The 13,008-nt window shown below is 42.9% G+C and overlaps 1 protein-coding gene across 2 annotated transcripts; it reads right to left on the bottom strand.

The window, feature by feature from the left end:
- Positions 1–59: 59 nt before the first annotated feature.
- On the bottom strand, positions 60–12,367 carry LOC137029987 (involucrin-like). Of its 2 annotated transcripts, none has more exons than XM_067399875.1 (2): positions 5,574–12,367; positions 60–4,896 (listed from the first exon to the last, which is right to left on the bottom strand). In XM_067399875.1, the coding sequence occupies exon 2, from the start codon at positions 2,352–2,354 to the stop codon at positions 60–62; it is 2,295 nt and encodes a 764-aa protein (XP_067255976.1). In that variant the 5' UTR covers positions 2,355–4,896; positions 5,574–12,367. The 2 variants fall into 2 exon arrangements, with proteins under 2 accessions (XP_067255976.1, XP_067255977.1); XM_067399876.1 differs by having other exon boundaries at positions 60–2,710.
- Positions 12,368–13,008: the final 641 nt, after the last annotated feature.

Here is a 13,008-nt window from a genome sequence, read left to right as displayed (position 1 = left end):
TTGGGGTTGCTCTTACTACAGTATAAGGTCCTTCTCGCCTTGGCTCATTCCATCTCCTCCTAAAAACTCTCAAATAGACCTGATCTCCAGGAAGCACTGGACAGGGTGCCTCTTCTTCTTTGCTGTTGTTCAGCTGGGTTCCTGTTGCTCTGCTGTTCAGGTAAATAGATCACAATTGGTGCATTTGGTTGTTGCACACCTCCTGCAGGTGCAGGCGTGTTCTGAGGGACTGGTGTTGGCACTGATGCTGGTGCTGCTGCCATTACTGGAGCCTGTGCTGGTGTCACAACTGAAGCTTGCATAGGTGGGCTTGACATGTTCACTGTGGCCATCACTCCAGTTTGGTCTTCACCACTCTTCAGGGTAGCTTGAACTTTTTTCTTTTTGCTGGTCAGGTCTTCTAGCTGTTTTCTTTGAAGTTCTCTTTCTTGGTTCTTCAGTTTTTGTTCATTCCTCATATATTGTTCCACTGCATGGGCCACATGGTCACAGAACTCCTCTGTTGTCTTTGAGTTCAGGCCCACTACATCTTCCAATCTTGCTTTTACTGCTGAGGGCATGGCTTCCACTATGGCAGTTCTGAAGAGTGTTGTCATCACTATGTCTCCTTCTGGATCCTTTTCCAGTTCTTCTTTCCATCTTCTTAATTGTTTCTGGATATAGGAGGTAGGGTTCTCCATTTCTCCCAGCTGTTCTCCTTTCAGTAGCTTGGGATCCATTTGTGTCGGGTAGTGTTTCCTCAGTACCCTCCATATCATGGATCGGTACTGATCAAAGGTGGTGGCATCCTTCCTTGTTCCTCCTACTGCAGACTTCAAACCTGCATCCTCAAGGATCTCGTTGGTCTTGGCTCCTCCCACACTCTTTGCCAGTAAGGCCTTGATGTCTCCAATGGCCAATATCTTTCCTATTGTTTCTGCTTCCAGTAGACGAATCCACTTTCCAGCTCCTTCATGTATGTCTGGTAGACGAGCCACAAGTCCTTCTAAATCTTGTCCCGCCCAGGGCACGTATTGCGCTTGTTCCCCCTTAATCAGAATGGGGAGTTGCTTGCTCTTCTTTTGTAGCATAGGTGCCTGGGATACAGAGGTTATCAAGTCATATGTGACCTCCGGTTGCAGCATTGAGTTGTATCCTCCTGGAGAGTATCTCTCTTGTGCTTGAAAGGGGTTTAGATCACCCCAATTCTCTGCCAGGTTTCCTGTTTGGTATGGTGTCAGGATTGGCAAGGACTCTGCAGGGGATATGAGTTGTCTCTCTTCTCTGTTTCTCCACATTGGATCCCCTGGAGGTATTCTCTCAAGTCGGAGGGTTCCTGAGACCCTTCTATATTCCTCCTGTGAGCTATTTCTTCTGTGTCTTCCCAATGGGCTGGCTGAGTGTGCTCTTCTCCTTTGCCAATGTTCATTCTCTTCTTCCTCAAGGTTCCCTCTCAGGTGTCGAGCCCTTTCAGTCAGGCATCTTTGTTGTTTTTCCAGACTTAGCTTTTCTGCAGCCTCCTGAAGCTTGTTCAGCTCATGATCCAATGGGTCCACGCTGCCACCTTCTTCTTGTTCTCTTGTCATGGGTTCATTGTCACCATCTCTTCCAGCTCTGTTCAGCTCCTGTATGGCTTCTCCCATATAGAAGTAGGGATTGTTCAATAATGGATTTCTTTTTCCTCCTCCTTTTCGTTCTTTTTCTTGTCTTCTTTGTTTTACATAGGAGCAGTCCATCAGTGAGTTCCTTTGTTCTTCTTCCCTTTGTTCTTGTTGTGTCTTCGTGGTTGCTGTTAGCCTTTTCTTCACTGGTACAGGCTTGTTAGTTTTTTTCTGTCCATTGTTCTCTTGATAGCTTCCTTGCTCATCATCTTTTTGGTGAGCATACTCCTTTTCTCCTTCTCTTCTTTGTTGTTCTTCATCATCCTCTTCATCAGTTTCAACAACACTTAAGTTTCCATCCACCTCTAATGTACCTCTTACCATAGGCATTTGCTTTTTTATTTCCTGGTAGGGAGGTGTGTAGGGAGGTGGGCGCTCCACCTTTTCTTCCATCTTCTTTTTCTGTTCTTCCAATTGTTTCTTCTTGTGATCTTTTATTGCTTGTTGTATGAAGAGATCTAAAACCTCCTGTTCTTTTTGTCTCTTTTGTTCTCTTTTCTTGGTTTTGTCATGTGGCTTATGGTTCTTTATTAGTGCTTTCATTTCTCTACACATTGCTACATCAAATGTTCCCTCTGCTGGCCATTTTGTTTTTAATTTTTTGGTCCTTTTTTCCCACTTTTTTGATAATTTCTTAATAATATCTCTGCATATGGGGTATTGTGTTATTATTCGATCTACTGGTATGTCTGTTTCCGGTGACTTCGAAGCCATTGTGTCTTGTGACCAATCTTTTATCTCTTTAACCCCAGTTAAATCATTTTCCAATTTTATTTGAATTCTTCACCGGATTAGTCAGATGAGGACCACTAAAAGTATTCGACCCCTGACCTTCACCGGACTTGTACTGGGTTGAGGACTTTAAAACAATAGTTTGATGGTCTTTCTTTTTCTCATGTATTTTAAAATTGCTCTTATTTGTACCTCAGTCAATGGCTTCGGAGTCACGTCTTCCAGATCCAGCCAACTGTAATTGTTGCGTTTCCAAATAATGTCTTCCCCCAAGCAGATCAATTCAAAACTCCAGAGCTCGTTCTCCTCAACTCTCCGCCCAATTGCTGTTATTCCTCCTGCCCAATATGAATAAGTGAGACATGGGGTTAAATTTGCATTAAATCCTCCCACTACTGTTACTGAAATTTGCAATTGTGTTTTGGGAAAAGTAATAAAATCCAATGGCTCAAACACTTCAATCAAACTTTCTCTCTCTCTAGTATTCAAAATCCTCCTCCCCTTCTTCCCCCTCTTTCGCTTCTGCTTCTCTGCTTGAGGGTCTGTCATCTTCCACAGTCACTGGCTGCTCCTCTAATTCTCTTTTGCCCCTCCTTATCTCCACCCACAAGTGATGTATGTGTTCTGGGTTGTTCCTCAGCACCACTGACACTGTCAGTTTTCCCAGCGTCCAGTTAGTGGTTGTGACACTTCTAACTCCTTTTTTCCCTACTTTAAAAATCCTGTCACTTTCCCACTGTACTGGCCTTGTGCATGTACTTACAATGATGTAAATATTTTTTAGTATAGTTGCTCCTCCCAAATCCTGAGGCCAACGATACCCAACATTTCTTTTCAAATAGGGAATGAGAATTGGGTCTAATTCTATTTCTGCTGTTGTCAGCAATGTTTCCAGAAGTGTTGTTCTGGGATGGCACAATTTAGCTAAATATGGCCTTAGCTTTTCAAGTGTTATTTGTTTTTTAATTTCTTCACTCCAATCCACTATAGGCCATTCTTTTTTCAATCAATTTTGCATTGGTGACTTTTACTAAATCTTTCAGCAACTGTTCTTTTTTCTGTTCAGTAAGCTCCCTTCTCTGCCCATCAATGTCTATATATTCAGTTTCAAGCCAAAAATGATTTCGTATCCCTTGGGATTCTTTTAATGCTTGTCTAAATTTGGTTTCTTCTCTATGCAGTCTCATACACTCCCTCATTCTATCTTTCTCATATTCTGAAACAAATAACTCAAACATGGATCCTGGCCAACTGTTGCTTCTTTAGAAAGGAATCTCTCTGTTTCTGCTCCACTGCACACTCACACACGCACACACCTCTCTCCCCTCCTCAAGCTCACGGACACTTCAGTGCTCACTCACACACCCGGGATTTCACTCACACTTCATATACAGTATATTTACACTACATTAACTTTTTTCTGATTTTTGTGACAGTGGGAAAACAATTCAGTCTTATTTATTTATTTTATTTATCAATGGCTGTGTTTCTTTATTTGGATCACAGCGTCTGCAATCTGGAAAATGTCCAAATAATCTGCAACACAAACTCTTTGGAGTATTTTTTGTTCTCACATAAGTTTTTTCACATTTTACATTTCCATTTTTATTTTGATTCTCATTATCCATTAATAAGCTTGTTTTCCCAATTCACAAAAATACCTTTAAATACTTTCATCAATTCTAAGCATACTGTTTTCCTCAATGCAAATTATACAAAGCCAAAGAATTCTTCTATCCACCTTATTTCACTTTTTTCCTTACTTTACACTTTATACACTATTATACAACACAATTACAGGGCTGCCCACTCTTCACAAGGCTTTCCCTGACACACATCAAACAACAAACGCACTTCTGCGCACACACATTCCTCTGTGCCTCCTTCAGGCAGACAGAGGTGCACTTCTGCATAAAACACTTCTTATATAGCCAACTTCTGGCAAAACGCACTTCTGCGTGTTAAATACTTCTAAAGCCAACTTCTGGCACAACGCACTTCTGCGTGTTAAATATTACTTCTACAGCCAACTTCTGGCAAAACGCACTTCTGCGTGTTAAATACTTCTAAAGCCAACTTCTGGCACAACGCACTTCTGCGTGTTAAATACTACTAGTCTACGCATGCGCTATCTTCAAAGACCCGGAAATTGTTCCTCATTTTAATATTCACAATAAATCATTTTAATCTTAATTATCTTAATTTTCTTAATTCTTTCATTTATTATTTTAATTTAAATTTAGGTTCGTTTTGCTGAGGTCTTATAGTTACCACCCAGGCATCAGCTCACAAGGGGCCATACAAAACAAATATAAGCAAAAGTGCTTACCTCTTTATTTGGCGCCTTTTTGTTTTGTAGGGCCTCCTGCAGCAGTCCCGCCGTGGGGGCCACCTCTGACCTCTCGCTGCTCCTGGCTGCTGCTCGCCAATTATGTTGTGGCCAGTCTGCAGTGTCCTAAGATGATTCTGTTCTCTTCTCAAAAAAGCTCTCAGAGTCAGAAGTTCCAGGTCTTCAAAAGATATTCTTTATTGCCAGGCAACAAAGTGAGATGTCAGCTTCTCATCAGGCATCGCATCTGATCTAAACAGCGTTAATCAGCTCGTTTTATATGTTTCTCTTATCGTTACAGAACCAATTAGTATTCCTCTAGTTATCTTTTTCTTTTAACTCCACCCTGGCGTTTTGCCACTGTTATCTATGAATACTCCTCAGCTTTGATTTTAATGGTGGCGGATCGCCAGCCACTATATTTTTTAAAAACATGTTTTAATGGTTTCTTTGGTGCCTTCCACGGCTTGCTACTATAATTGCTATATTTTTAAAAACATGCTTTAATGGCTTCTTTGGTGCCTTCCACAGCTTGCTACTGTAATTTGCTTTGAATACACTTATATTTCATTTGCGCTTGATGCTCTTAGTGCAGAAAACCCGGTACTTTCCAGTGCTTTTCATGCAAGCTATTCTCTACTGGTAATACGTTAATAATCAATAAATTTTCCCAACACTCTCTAACGTAATGTGCACGTTGTCAGTCGACCATTACTCTGCTGGACTTTGCCCTCTCATCTCAAACTCGTTTCAAACTAAATCAGAAACAGGCCATAACGAAAATTATTTCACTAAAACAGTCCACTCATATCTCACATACATTTCAGCCGGGCTAAATCCTAGCTCTGAGTTATTTTTGTACATTTACCCACCTGTAAAACAGGAGAGAAACGAGGAGACAGTGTATCAGGTTCGAGCTCTCTGCAGTAATGAGGAACTCGCAACTCACACAGATTCAGTAAACCCGTCACCCGACCCTGCCCCTGCTGGTCCAGAGCAAACACTACACCATTAACTTTGAAGTAGGAAAATCACATAAAAATAAAACCCCTTGAAATAATTGTTTTTTTTTTTTTAAACAAAATACTATAACTTGTGTTCAAATAAAAGACAATTGTGAATATTCTTAAAACACAAATACGACACTTTTGTGGTCATCACACAATGTTGTTAAAGCATAAATTGGTTTAAAATAACTGTATATACCTGTGGTAAAAGAACAAAGTTCATAGGTAAGAAAGACGACAAGGGTTGCTTTGACTGCTGACTGAGTCTTTTATTGAGCTTCAATAACATAAAGAACAGTGCACACGCACAACAGAGACAAATCTTGAATTTAAAAGGCTGTAAAGCTAGATACCAATGGGTGATCCGCGCGTTGGTATCCTTCATGCGGTGGAGCCACTGTAGAGGAGTGTGGTCCGAACAGAGGGTGAATTCCCATCCCAGAAGATAATAGCGGAGGGTGAGGACGGCCCACCTGATGGCTAAACACTCTTTCTCCACCGGCTGTTCCTCCCCCTCTATCACCTGGGACAGGACAGCACCCAGCCCCCTGTCCGACGCATCAGTCTGCAACACAAAAGGGAGAGAAAAGTCAGGAGAATGAAGCAATGGCCCGCCACATACAGCAGCCTTCACCTCGGTAAAGGCCTGCTGGAATGGCTCCGTCCACTGGACAGTATCTGGTGCCTCCTTTTTAGTCAGATCAGTCAAAGGGCTGGTGAGGTCCGAATAATTAGGTACAAACCTTCTATACTATCCCGCCAGCCCAAGGAACTGTCTAACCTCCTTTTTGGTATTGGGGCTGCTGTCTTATCAAAATGTCCATGTCCCAAGTGGAAGCCCAGATACCTTACTTCCACGCGCCCAATTGCACACTTCTTCGGGTTGGCCGTGAACCCCCTCAGCGATCTCAGGACGGCCCTCAAATGCTGCATATGCTCCTGCCAGTCATTACTGAAGATAATAATATCATCCAGAAAAGCAGCAGCATATGCACCATGGGGCCGCAAAATTTTATCCATGAGACGCTGAAAGGTGGCCGATGCCCCGAACAGCCCGAACGGAAGAGTAACAAATTGGTGTAATCCAAACGGCGTCGTGAAAGCTGTCTTTTCTTTGGATAATGGCGACAAGGGGATCTGCCAATATCCCTTCATTAAGTCCAATGTCGAGCCGTACCGAGCCGGTCAAGCAGTTCATCCACCCGTGGCATTGGATACGCGTTGAATTTCGACACAGCGTTCACCTTGCGGTAATCCACACAGAACCGTACTGAGCCATCCATTTTGGGAACCAAAACTATCGGGCTCGCCCAGTTACTGCTGGATTCTTCTATTACTCCCATTTCAAGCATTGCTCCTAATTCTTCCTGAACTACTTTTTCTTGTGTTCAGGCAATCTATATGGCCTGCTGAGCTGTGAGGGCGAGAGGTGATCTCCACCTGGGGCCAGCGCAAAGGATTGTTTTTTTATATTCGCCTCTGGCCCGAGATCATCCTCTCCGCTAATCACCGTCGCCAGCATCACTGGTTCTGCCTCATTACATTTTTTAAGGAGATTGAGGTGTTAAATTTGACACCAATCTGCCGTGTGACCTGAAACGGTCCTTGCCACTTTGCAAGTAATTTAGAGCTTGAAGTGGGGAGCAATACAAGCACTTTATCTCCTGGTGCAAATTTTCGTAAATTAGTCCCCCTGTCATACAGCCGGCTTTGTCTGTCCTGGGCTTGTCACAAATTCTCCATGGATAGCTGCCCCAAAGTGTGGAGTTTTGTTCTCAAGTCCATCATATACGGAATTTCATTTTTTGATTGAGATGGTCCGTCCTCCCAAATCTCTCTCAGAACATCCAGTACCTTGTGGGGCTGGCGACCAAAGAGAAGCTCGAAGGGGGAAAACCCTGTGGAGGCTTGCGGGACTTCTCGCACAGCGAACAACAGGGGTTCTAACCATTTATCCCAATTTTTGGCGTCTTCCTGGACAAATTTACGAATCATTGATTTAAGCGTGCGATTAAACCGTTTGACCAGCCCATCCGTTTGTGGGTGAAAGACGCTGGTACGAATCGATTTAATGCCCAATAACTCATAAAGTTCGCATAACATACGTGACATAAACGCTCAGTGAGGATTTCTTTCAGAATCCCCACTCGGGAGATTAAACTAAACAGTGCATCCGCAACACTCTTAGCGGAAATGTTGCGGAGAGCCACTGCTTCAGGATATCGCGTTGCATAATCCACAATGACTAATTCAAAACGATACCCTCTCGATGATAGCTCTAATGGCCCAATGAGGTCCATACCAATTCGTTCGAAGGGGACCTGCATTAAAGGAAGGGGGCGCAAAGGCGCTTTTGGAGTGGCCCGTGGATTCACCAACTGACATTCACGACAAGACCTGCGCACATTCTCGTGGATGCCCGGCCAAAAAAAATCGGGTCATGAGGCAATTTAGTGTTGCTGTTTGTCCTAAATGACCAGCCATTGGGTTAGAATGAGCCACGTGGAAAAGCATTTCCCTGCGGCTTCTCGGAACTAATAACTGGGTTGTATCTTCTTTTGTCTGAGTGTCTTGGGTCACTTGATACAACCTATCTTTTATAATCGCAAAATACGGATAAGTAAGCATGCGTCCAGGCTGGAGAGGCTGACCATCGATGACACTGACCTTTTCAAAAGCATGTTTTAGCGTTTCATCTTGAGACTGCTCCAGGGGAAAGTCATCGCGCTCTGAAAGAATAAGTCTTCCGACTTCGAAGCTGTACTCATTGGTCCCTGGTCAGCTTCTCCCACCTGCACACGCCCGTCCCCATCCAGCTTTTTTCCCTAAGAGACACCCCAGTAATTTAGTGAACGCGGGCCAATTGGTTCCCAAAATTATCAGATGCCGGAGGTGCAGGTTAACTGCCACCTCAACATTATGCTTTTGTCTCCTGAATTGAATAACGACTGGCATTAAAGGATATTCCACCACATCCCCGTGCACACACCGCACCCTAAGCATGCGGCTTGTATCCAATGCCTCGGCTGCAATCAGGCTTTGATCAGGCATTGTCCCGACCTCCATCACCGGACACCTGTCCACAAAATGCTCCGGGTCCCCGCAACGCCAACAGGCTTGCCCAGACCTGCCCGCCGCTCTCGTGGCAGAGAGAGGGTGAAACAGTTGGCTTGGAGAAAGGGGAGAAGCAGGAACGGGGTCCAGCCAGGCAGCACCCAGGGGGGCGGGATTCTTGGTCCGGAGAACTGGCCCTGTTCAGTTCACAAGGACACGAGGTAGGCCAGGCGGACGGGACCTGGGGAGAGGGACAGGTCTAGAGAGAGAGGGAGGGGGAAGAGAAGGAGAGAGAGAGATAGATGGAAGGGGTTCGCCGACCCCTGGGCACGCCACCATGTGATCCTCCGCTAGATGGATGGCTGAGTCCAGCGACGTGGGACGGTAGCACTGGACCCACTCGGGCCGTTCTCCTCGGGAGCCGAGTGATAAATTGCTCCAGCACCACCTTATCGATGACATCCTCCAAGTCGCCTCCCTCAGCCAGTAGCCATTTGCACCACAGTACCCTTCACATATTTATGTATTTTTTTAATTAATTTTATTTTTGCAACCAGATATCACTTATTAAAGGGATAGTTCACCCAAAAATGAAAATTTGATGTTTACTTTGATTTGATGTACTTTCCCAAAGCATCAAGGGTTGCTTGAATTCAATGCATGATGTTTGAGTCAATATTGTCTGATAAAGCAGACATGTTAAACTTTGTGGATTTAATCAAATTCATTCATTAACAATGAATAGAGAAGAGCCCGGTTTCACAGACAGGCTTATACACCAGGATTAGTCTTTAGTTCAATTAGAGCATTTAGATTTTATAAACGTGCCTTAGAAAAAAGAAGAAGGAAAAAAACATTACTGGTGTGCATCTTGAGTCAAAACAATGGCACTGACCTATTTAAGATCTGTCAGTTTAAGTTGTTTTCAGTTAAAACAGCTCTAACATGGATTTTAGTCTGGAACTGAGCTTAAGCCTCGTCTTTGAAACCGGCAACCTCCATGAAGTCGGATTAGCTGGATAGCCAGGTAAATTTCAGATTAGTTTGCCCAAACCTGGACTTTAGGTACCATGAAAGTGACTTGGCCTTTAGCTGTGTTCATCACCATGGTAACTTATGCTTTATGGCAAACCTGCTCCGAGGCAGGTTTTGTTCTGGGTAAGAGATCTCAAACTAAAATTGGACAATCAGATGTGAGCAAAGTGACACTGGCTGCGTTCCACTCCAATTTTAGACACGCACTCGCAAAGTTCCTTAAGCACTTCCCCTCGGGGGGATCCCTGCCGCCATTTTGAAGTGCGTTCCACTTTGTGAAGTGCGTTCCACTTCGTGAAGTGGACAAGGGAAGTTTATATGGACAAACCCTCACTCCCTCGGGCAAAATCTACTTCATATGTACACTTCAGGCAGCTCCATTAACCACAACGCACCACAATGCAACACCGCATATCACCACAAACAACTCAATGATATATTAATTATTATTTTTTTAAATATCTAAAACAACCCAAACACACATACATATAGAATGCTGCATTAAACAAGGGGAAAAAATTTATTTAATAAATCAACTCCATAGCAGATTCCAAATGATCAAGGGCTTAGGACAGGTGTGTCAAACATACGGCCCACAAAGGTGTCCAATCTGGCCTGGGAAAGATTTGTTTTTAAATTTCATGGCATCAACACATCTCAAAAAAGTTGGGACAACGCCCATGTTTACCACTGTGTGGCATCCCTTCTTCTTTTTATAACAGTCTGCAAACGTCTGGGGACTGAGGAGACAAGTTAGCCTGGATGCCAGCCGAACTTAGCCCCGCCCACAACATTTTGAGGTCGGGGAGTTCAGTCTGGACTCGATCCGTAGAGGAGTAATTATGCACGAACAGAAACTGTTCGGACCAATCACATTGTCAGGGCGATGATTGACAGATTATCACCAGAAACGTAATCAGCCACGTCATCAAAGAGCGCTTGGGGAGTTGACAAGAGATCTAACTAATCAGAACGCCGCATCCGCTATTTTGTCCGACAAAGCAGTCAGGAGTTAGAAGATTAACATCGGTGGAGTTAAACTTGAAAAATTGTGCATATTGACGTCTTTCCGCGTTTGAAACAACATTCATTCTCATGTTCATTCATGTTTATTTGATGCCATGAATGGACTAGTAGGAAGAGATGATCGGTTTACGTTTTTTTATTGTTTGAATTTTTTTAATAACTACACAGTTTGAAAGCTGGGACTTTGTTTAATATCATAAGTAACCTGCTGTCTTGTCTGTCGACATGTTGTCAGTTTCCTCTTTGCACCGCAATGTATTTTCCACTCTGTATGGCGTGACAGCGCCACGGCTTGTCGGACAAAGCAACAGTAACTAAGGGGGGCGGGTCTTTGCGAAAGGTCAATTAGTTTACAACAATGATGGCTGTTGTTGAAGAACTGAGATGTATAGATTCCGCCATCGCGTCCGTTATAGAAGATATTGACAGCGCATTAATTTTAAAAGAGGAACAGCCCAGCTAACACACGACGTAACAGTTACGTAATGTATTCGTACTTTTTGGTAATGTCATGACTTACTAACTGACAACGTAACTACGACGTCGCATGCCAGTAATTTCATTACCTTCAGATTACCATCTCACAACGTCGTCAGTACGTTCTCCTAACGTTATAAGATTACCAAGAACGTTCCAGATACGTCCTCTATTCGTAATATATTGGTAATTCCATGACTTACTAGTAACGTAACTACAACGTTGTATGCCCGTAATAATATTACCATCAAATTACCATATCACAACGTCGTCAGTATGTTCTCCTAACGTTACAAGATTACCAAGGACGTTCCAGATACGTCCTCTATTCGTAATGGTCATTCCATGACTTACTGGCAACGTAACAGCAACGTCATGTGCTCGTAATTTCATTACCATCATTTACACATTCTTTATATGTTATTATTACCAGAATTTGCAATATAAAACGTGTAATTAAATGTCAGACACAAGACTGAAATGTCCCCTTAAGAAAAAAAAAAATGTTTCTTTTCACCAAATCAGAGTATGGATGACTGCTTTTTATATATAGTGACGTGACATACAGCGCGCGCCTCCACAAATGGAGTGCGCGCGTGCCCACAGTATGTTGATAAGAGTGTAAAGTTAATTTTTCTGAGAGAAGAATTTATTTTTCCGAGGTGACAATGAATAAATGGCTTTTATAAAAATGTATAAAGTTAACTTTGGAAAGACGCAAAACCTTTTTTTATTGTTATGTTTACGTTAGTGCAGGTGGCCGTTAGTTGCCATGGCAACCGGGAAAACATTCAAGCTGCTGGAGAGGACAGCGTCAACGTTTGTCCGTGTTTCTCGTCAGTTTTATAGCAATAAAGTTCAACAGCTGCGTCAGATTGGTTAAGTAACATTACCCACAGTCTACTTTAAGTTACTTTGTTAATATTTTTACCTCTGTGATTTCCTTGATCGTCTGAAATATATGTTAGCAAAATGTTACGTTAGCATAGCATATGTTTTTAATGATACTGAGAGCAAAACGTCTTGAATGCTTTTATTTTATGTTTCGCTGTAGGCTATATGTTTTTATTTATAGTTTGAGTGTATTACATTATTTTTATTTGGAGTTTTGTTCATGTTCTGTGTGTTTTTCAAAATAAATGAATTGAATTCATTTCGAGTCTGCATTCATCGTTCACAACTGTTGGAATAGCCTTTACATTAGTTTGGGCAAATGAGGACATAAATTAGGTTAAACTACTGCATTTCCGCCCATAGAAAAATAAATAAATATAAGAATTACCAACTGATGACCAACACACAACTATTGATACACAACGTTGCCACGACGTCGCAGTTACCAACTGGCAACGTCACAAAGTTACGTTGTGGCGACGTATAGGCACCTTTCACTTTTCCGGTTGCCACGACGTAACTAGTTACGTCGCCACGACGAAAGTTTGGTCACCAAATTACGTTGCAGTTACGTAACAGTCACGTATTTTGGTTAGCTGGGAGAGTATGGAAGGCCAAAAGGGCCAAAACGTGTGAAACTGACGCCTTAACACGTAATTACGTGTTAACGCGCAAATGACATGTTAACGCGTAATTACGTGTTAACGCGCAAATGACGTGTTAACGCGTAATTACGTGTTAACACGTTATTTGCGAAATAAAAAACGTGGGACTTTACCACCACCTGGTGGTGTGGTGTACTTGCACAAGCAGA

This window comes from Chanodichthys erythropterus, chromosome 11 (assembly GCF_024489055.1).
Source record: "Chanodichthys erythropterus isolate Z2021 chromosome 11, ASM2448905v1, whole genome shotgun sequence".
Taxonomy (NCBI): domain Eukaryota; kingdom Metazoa; phylum Chordata; class Actinopteri; order Cypriniformes; family Xenocyprididae; genus Chanodichthys; species Chanodichthys erythropterus.
The sequence above is the reverse complement of the archived record's forward strand: the minus strand, read 5'-3'. Positions and strand labels throughout refer to the sequence as shown.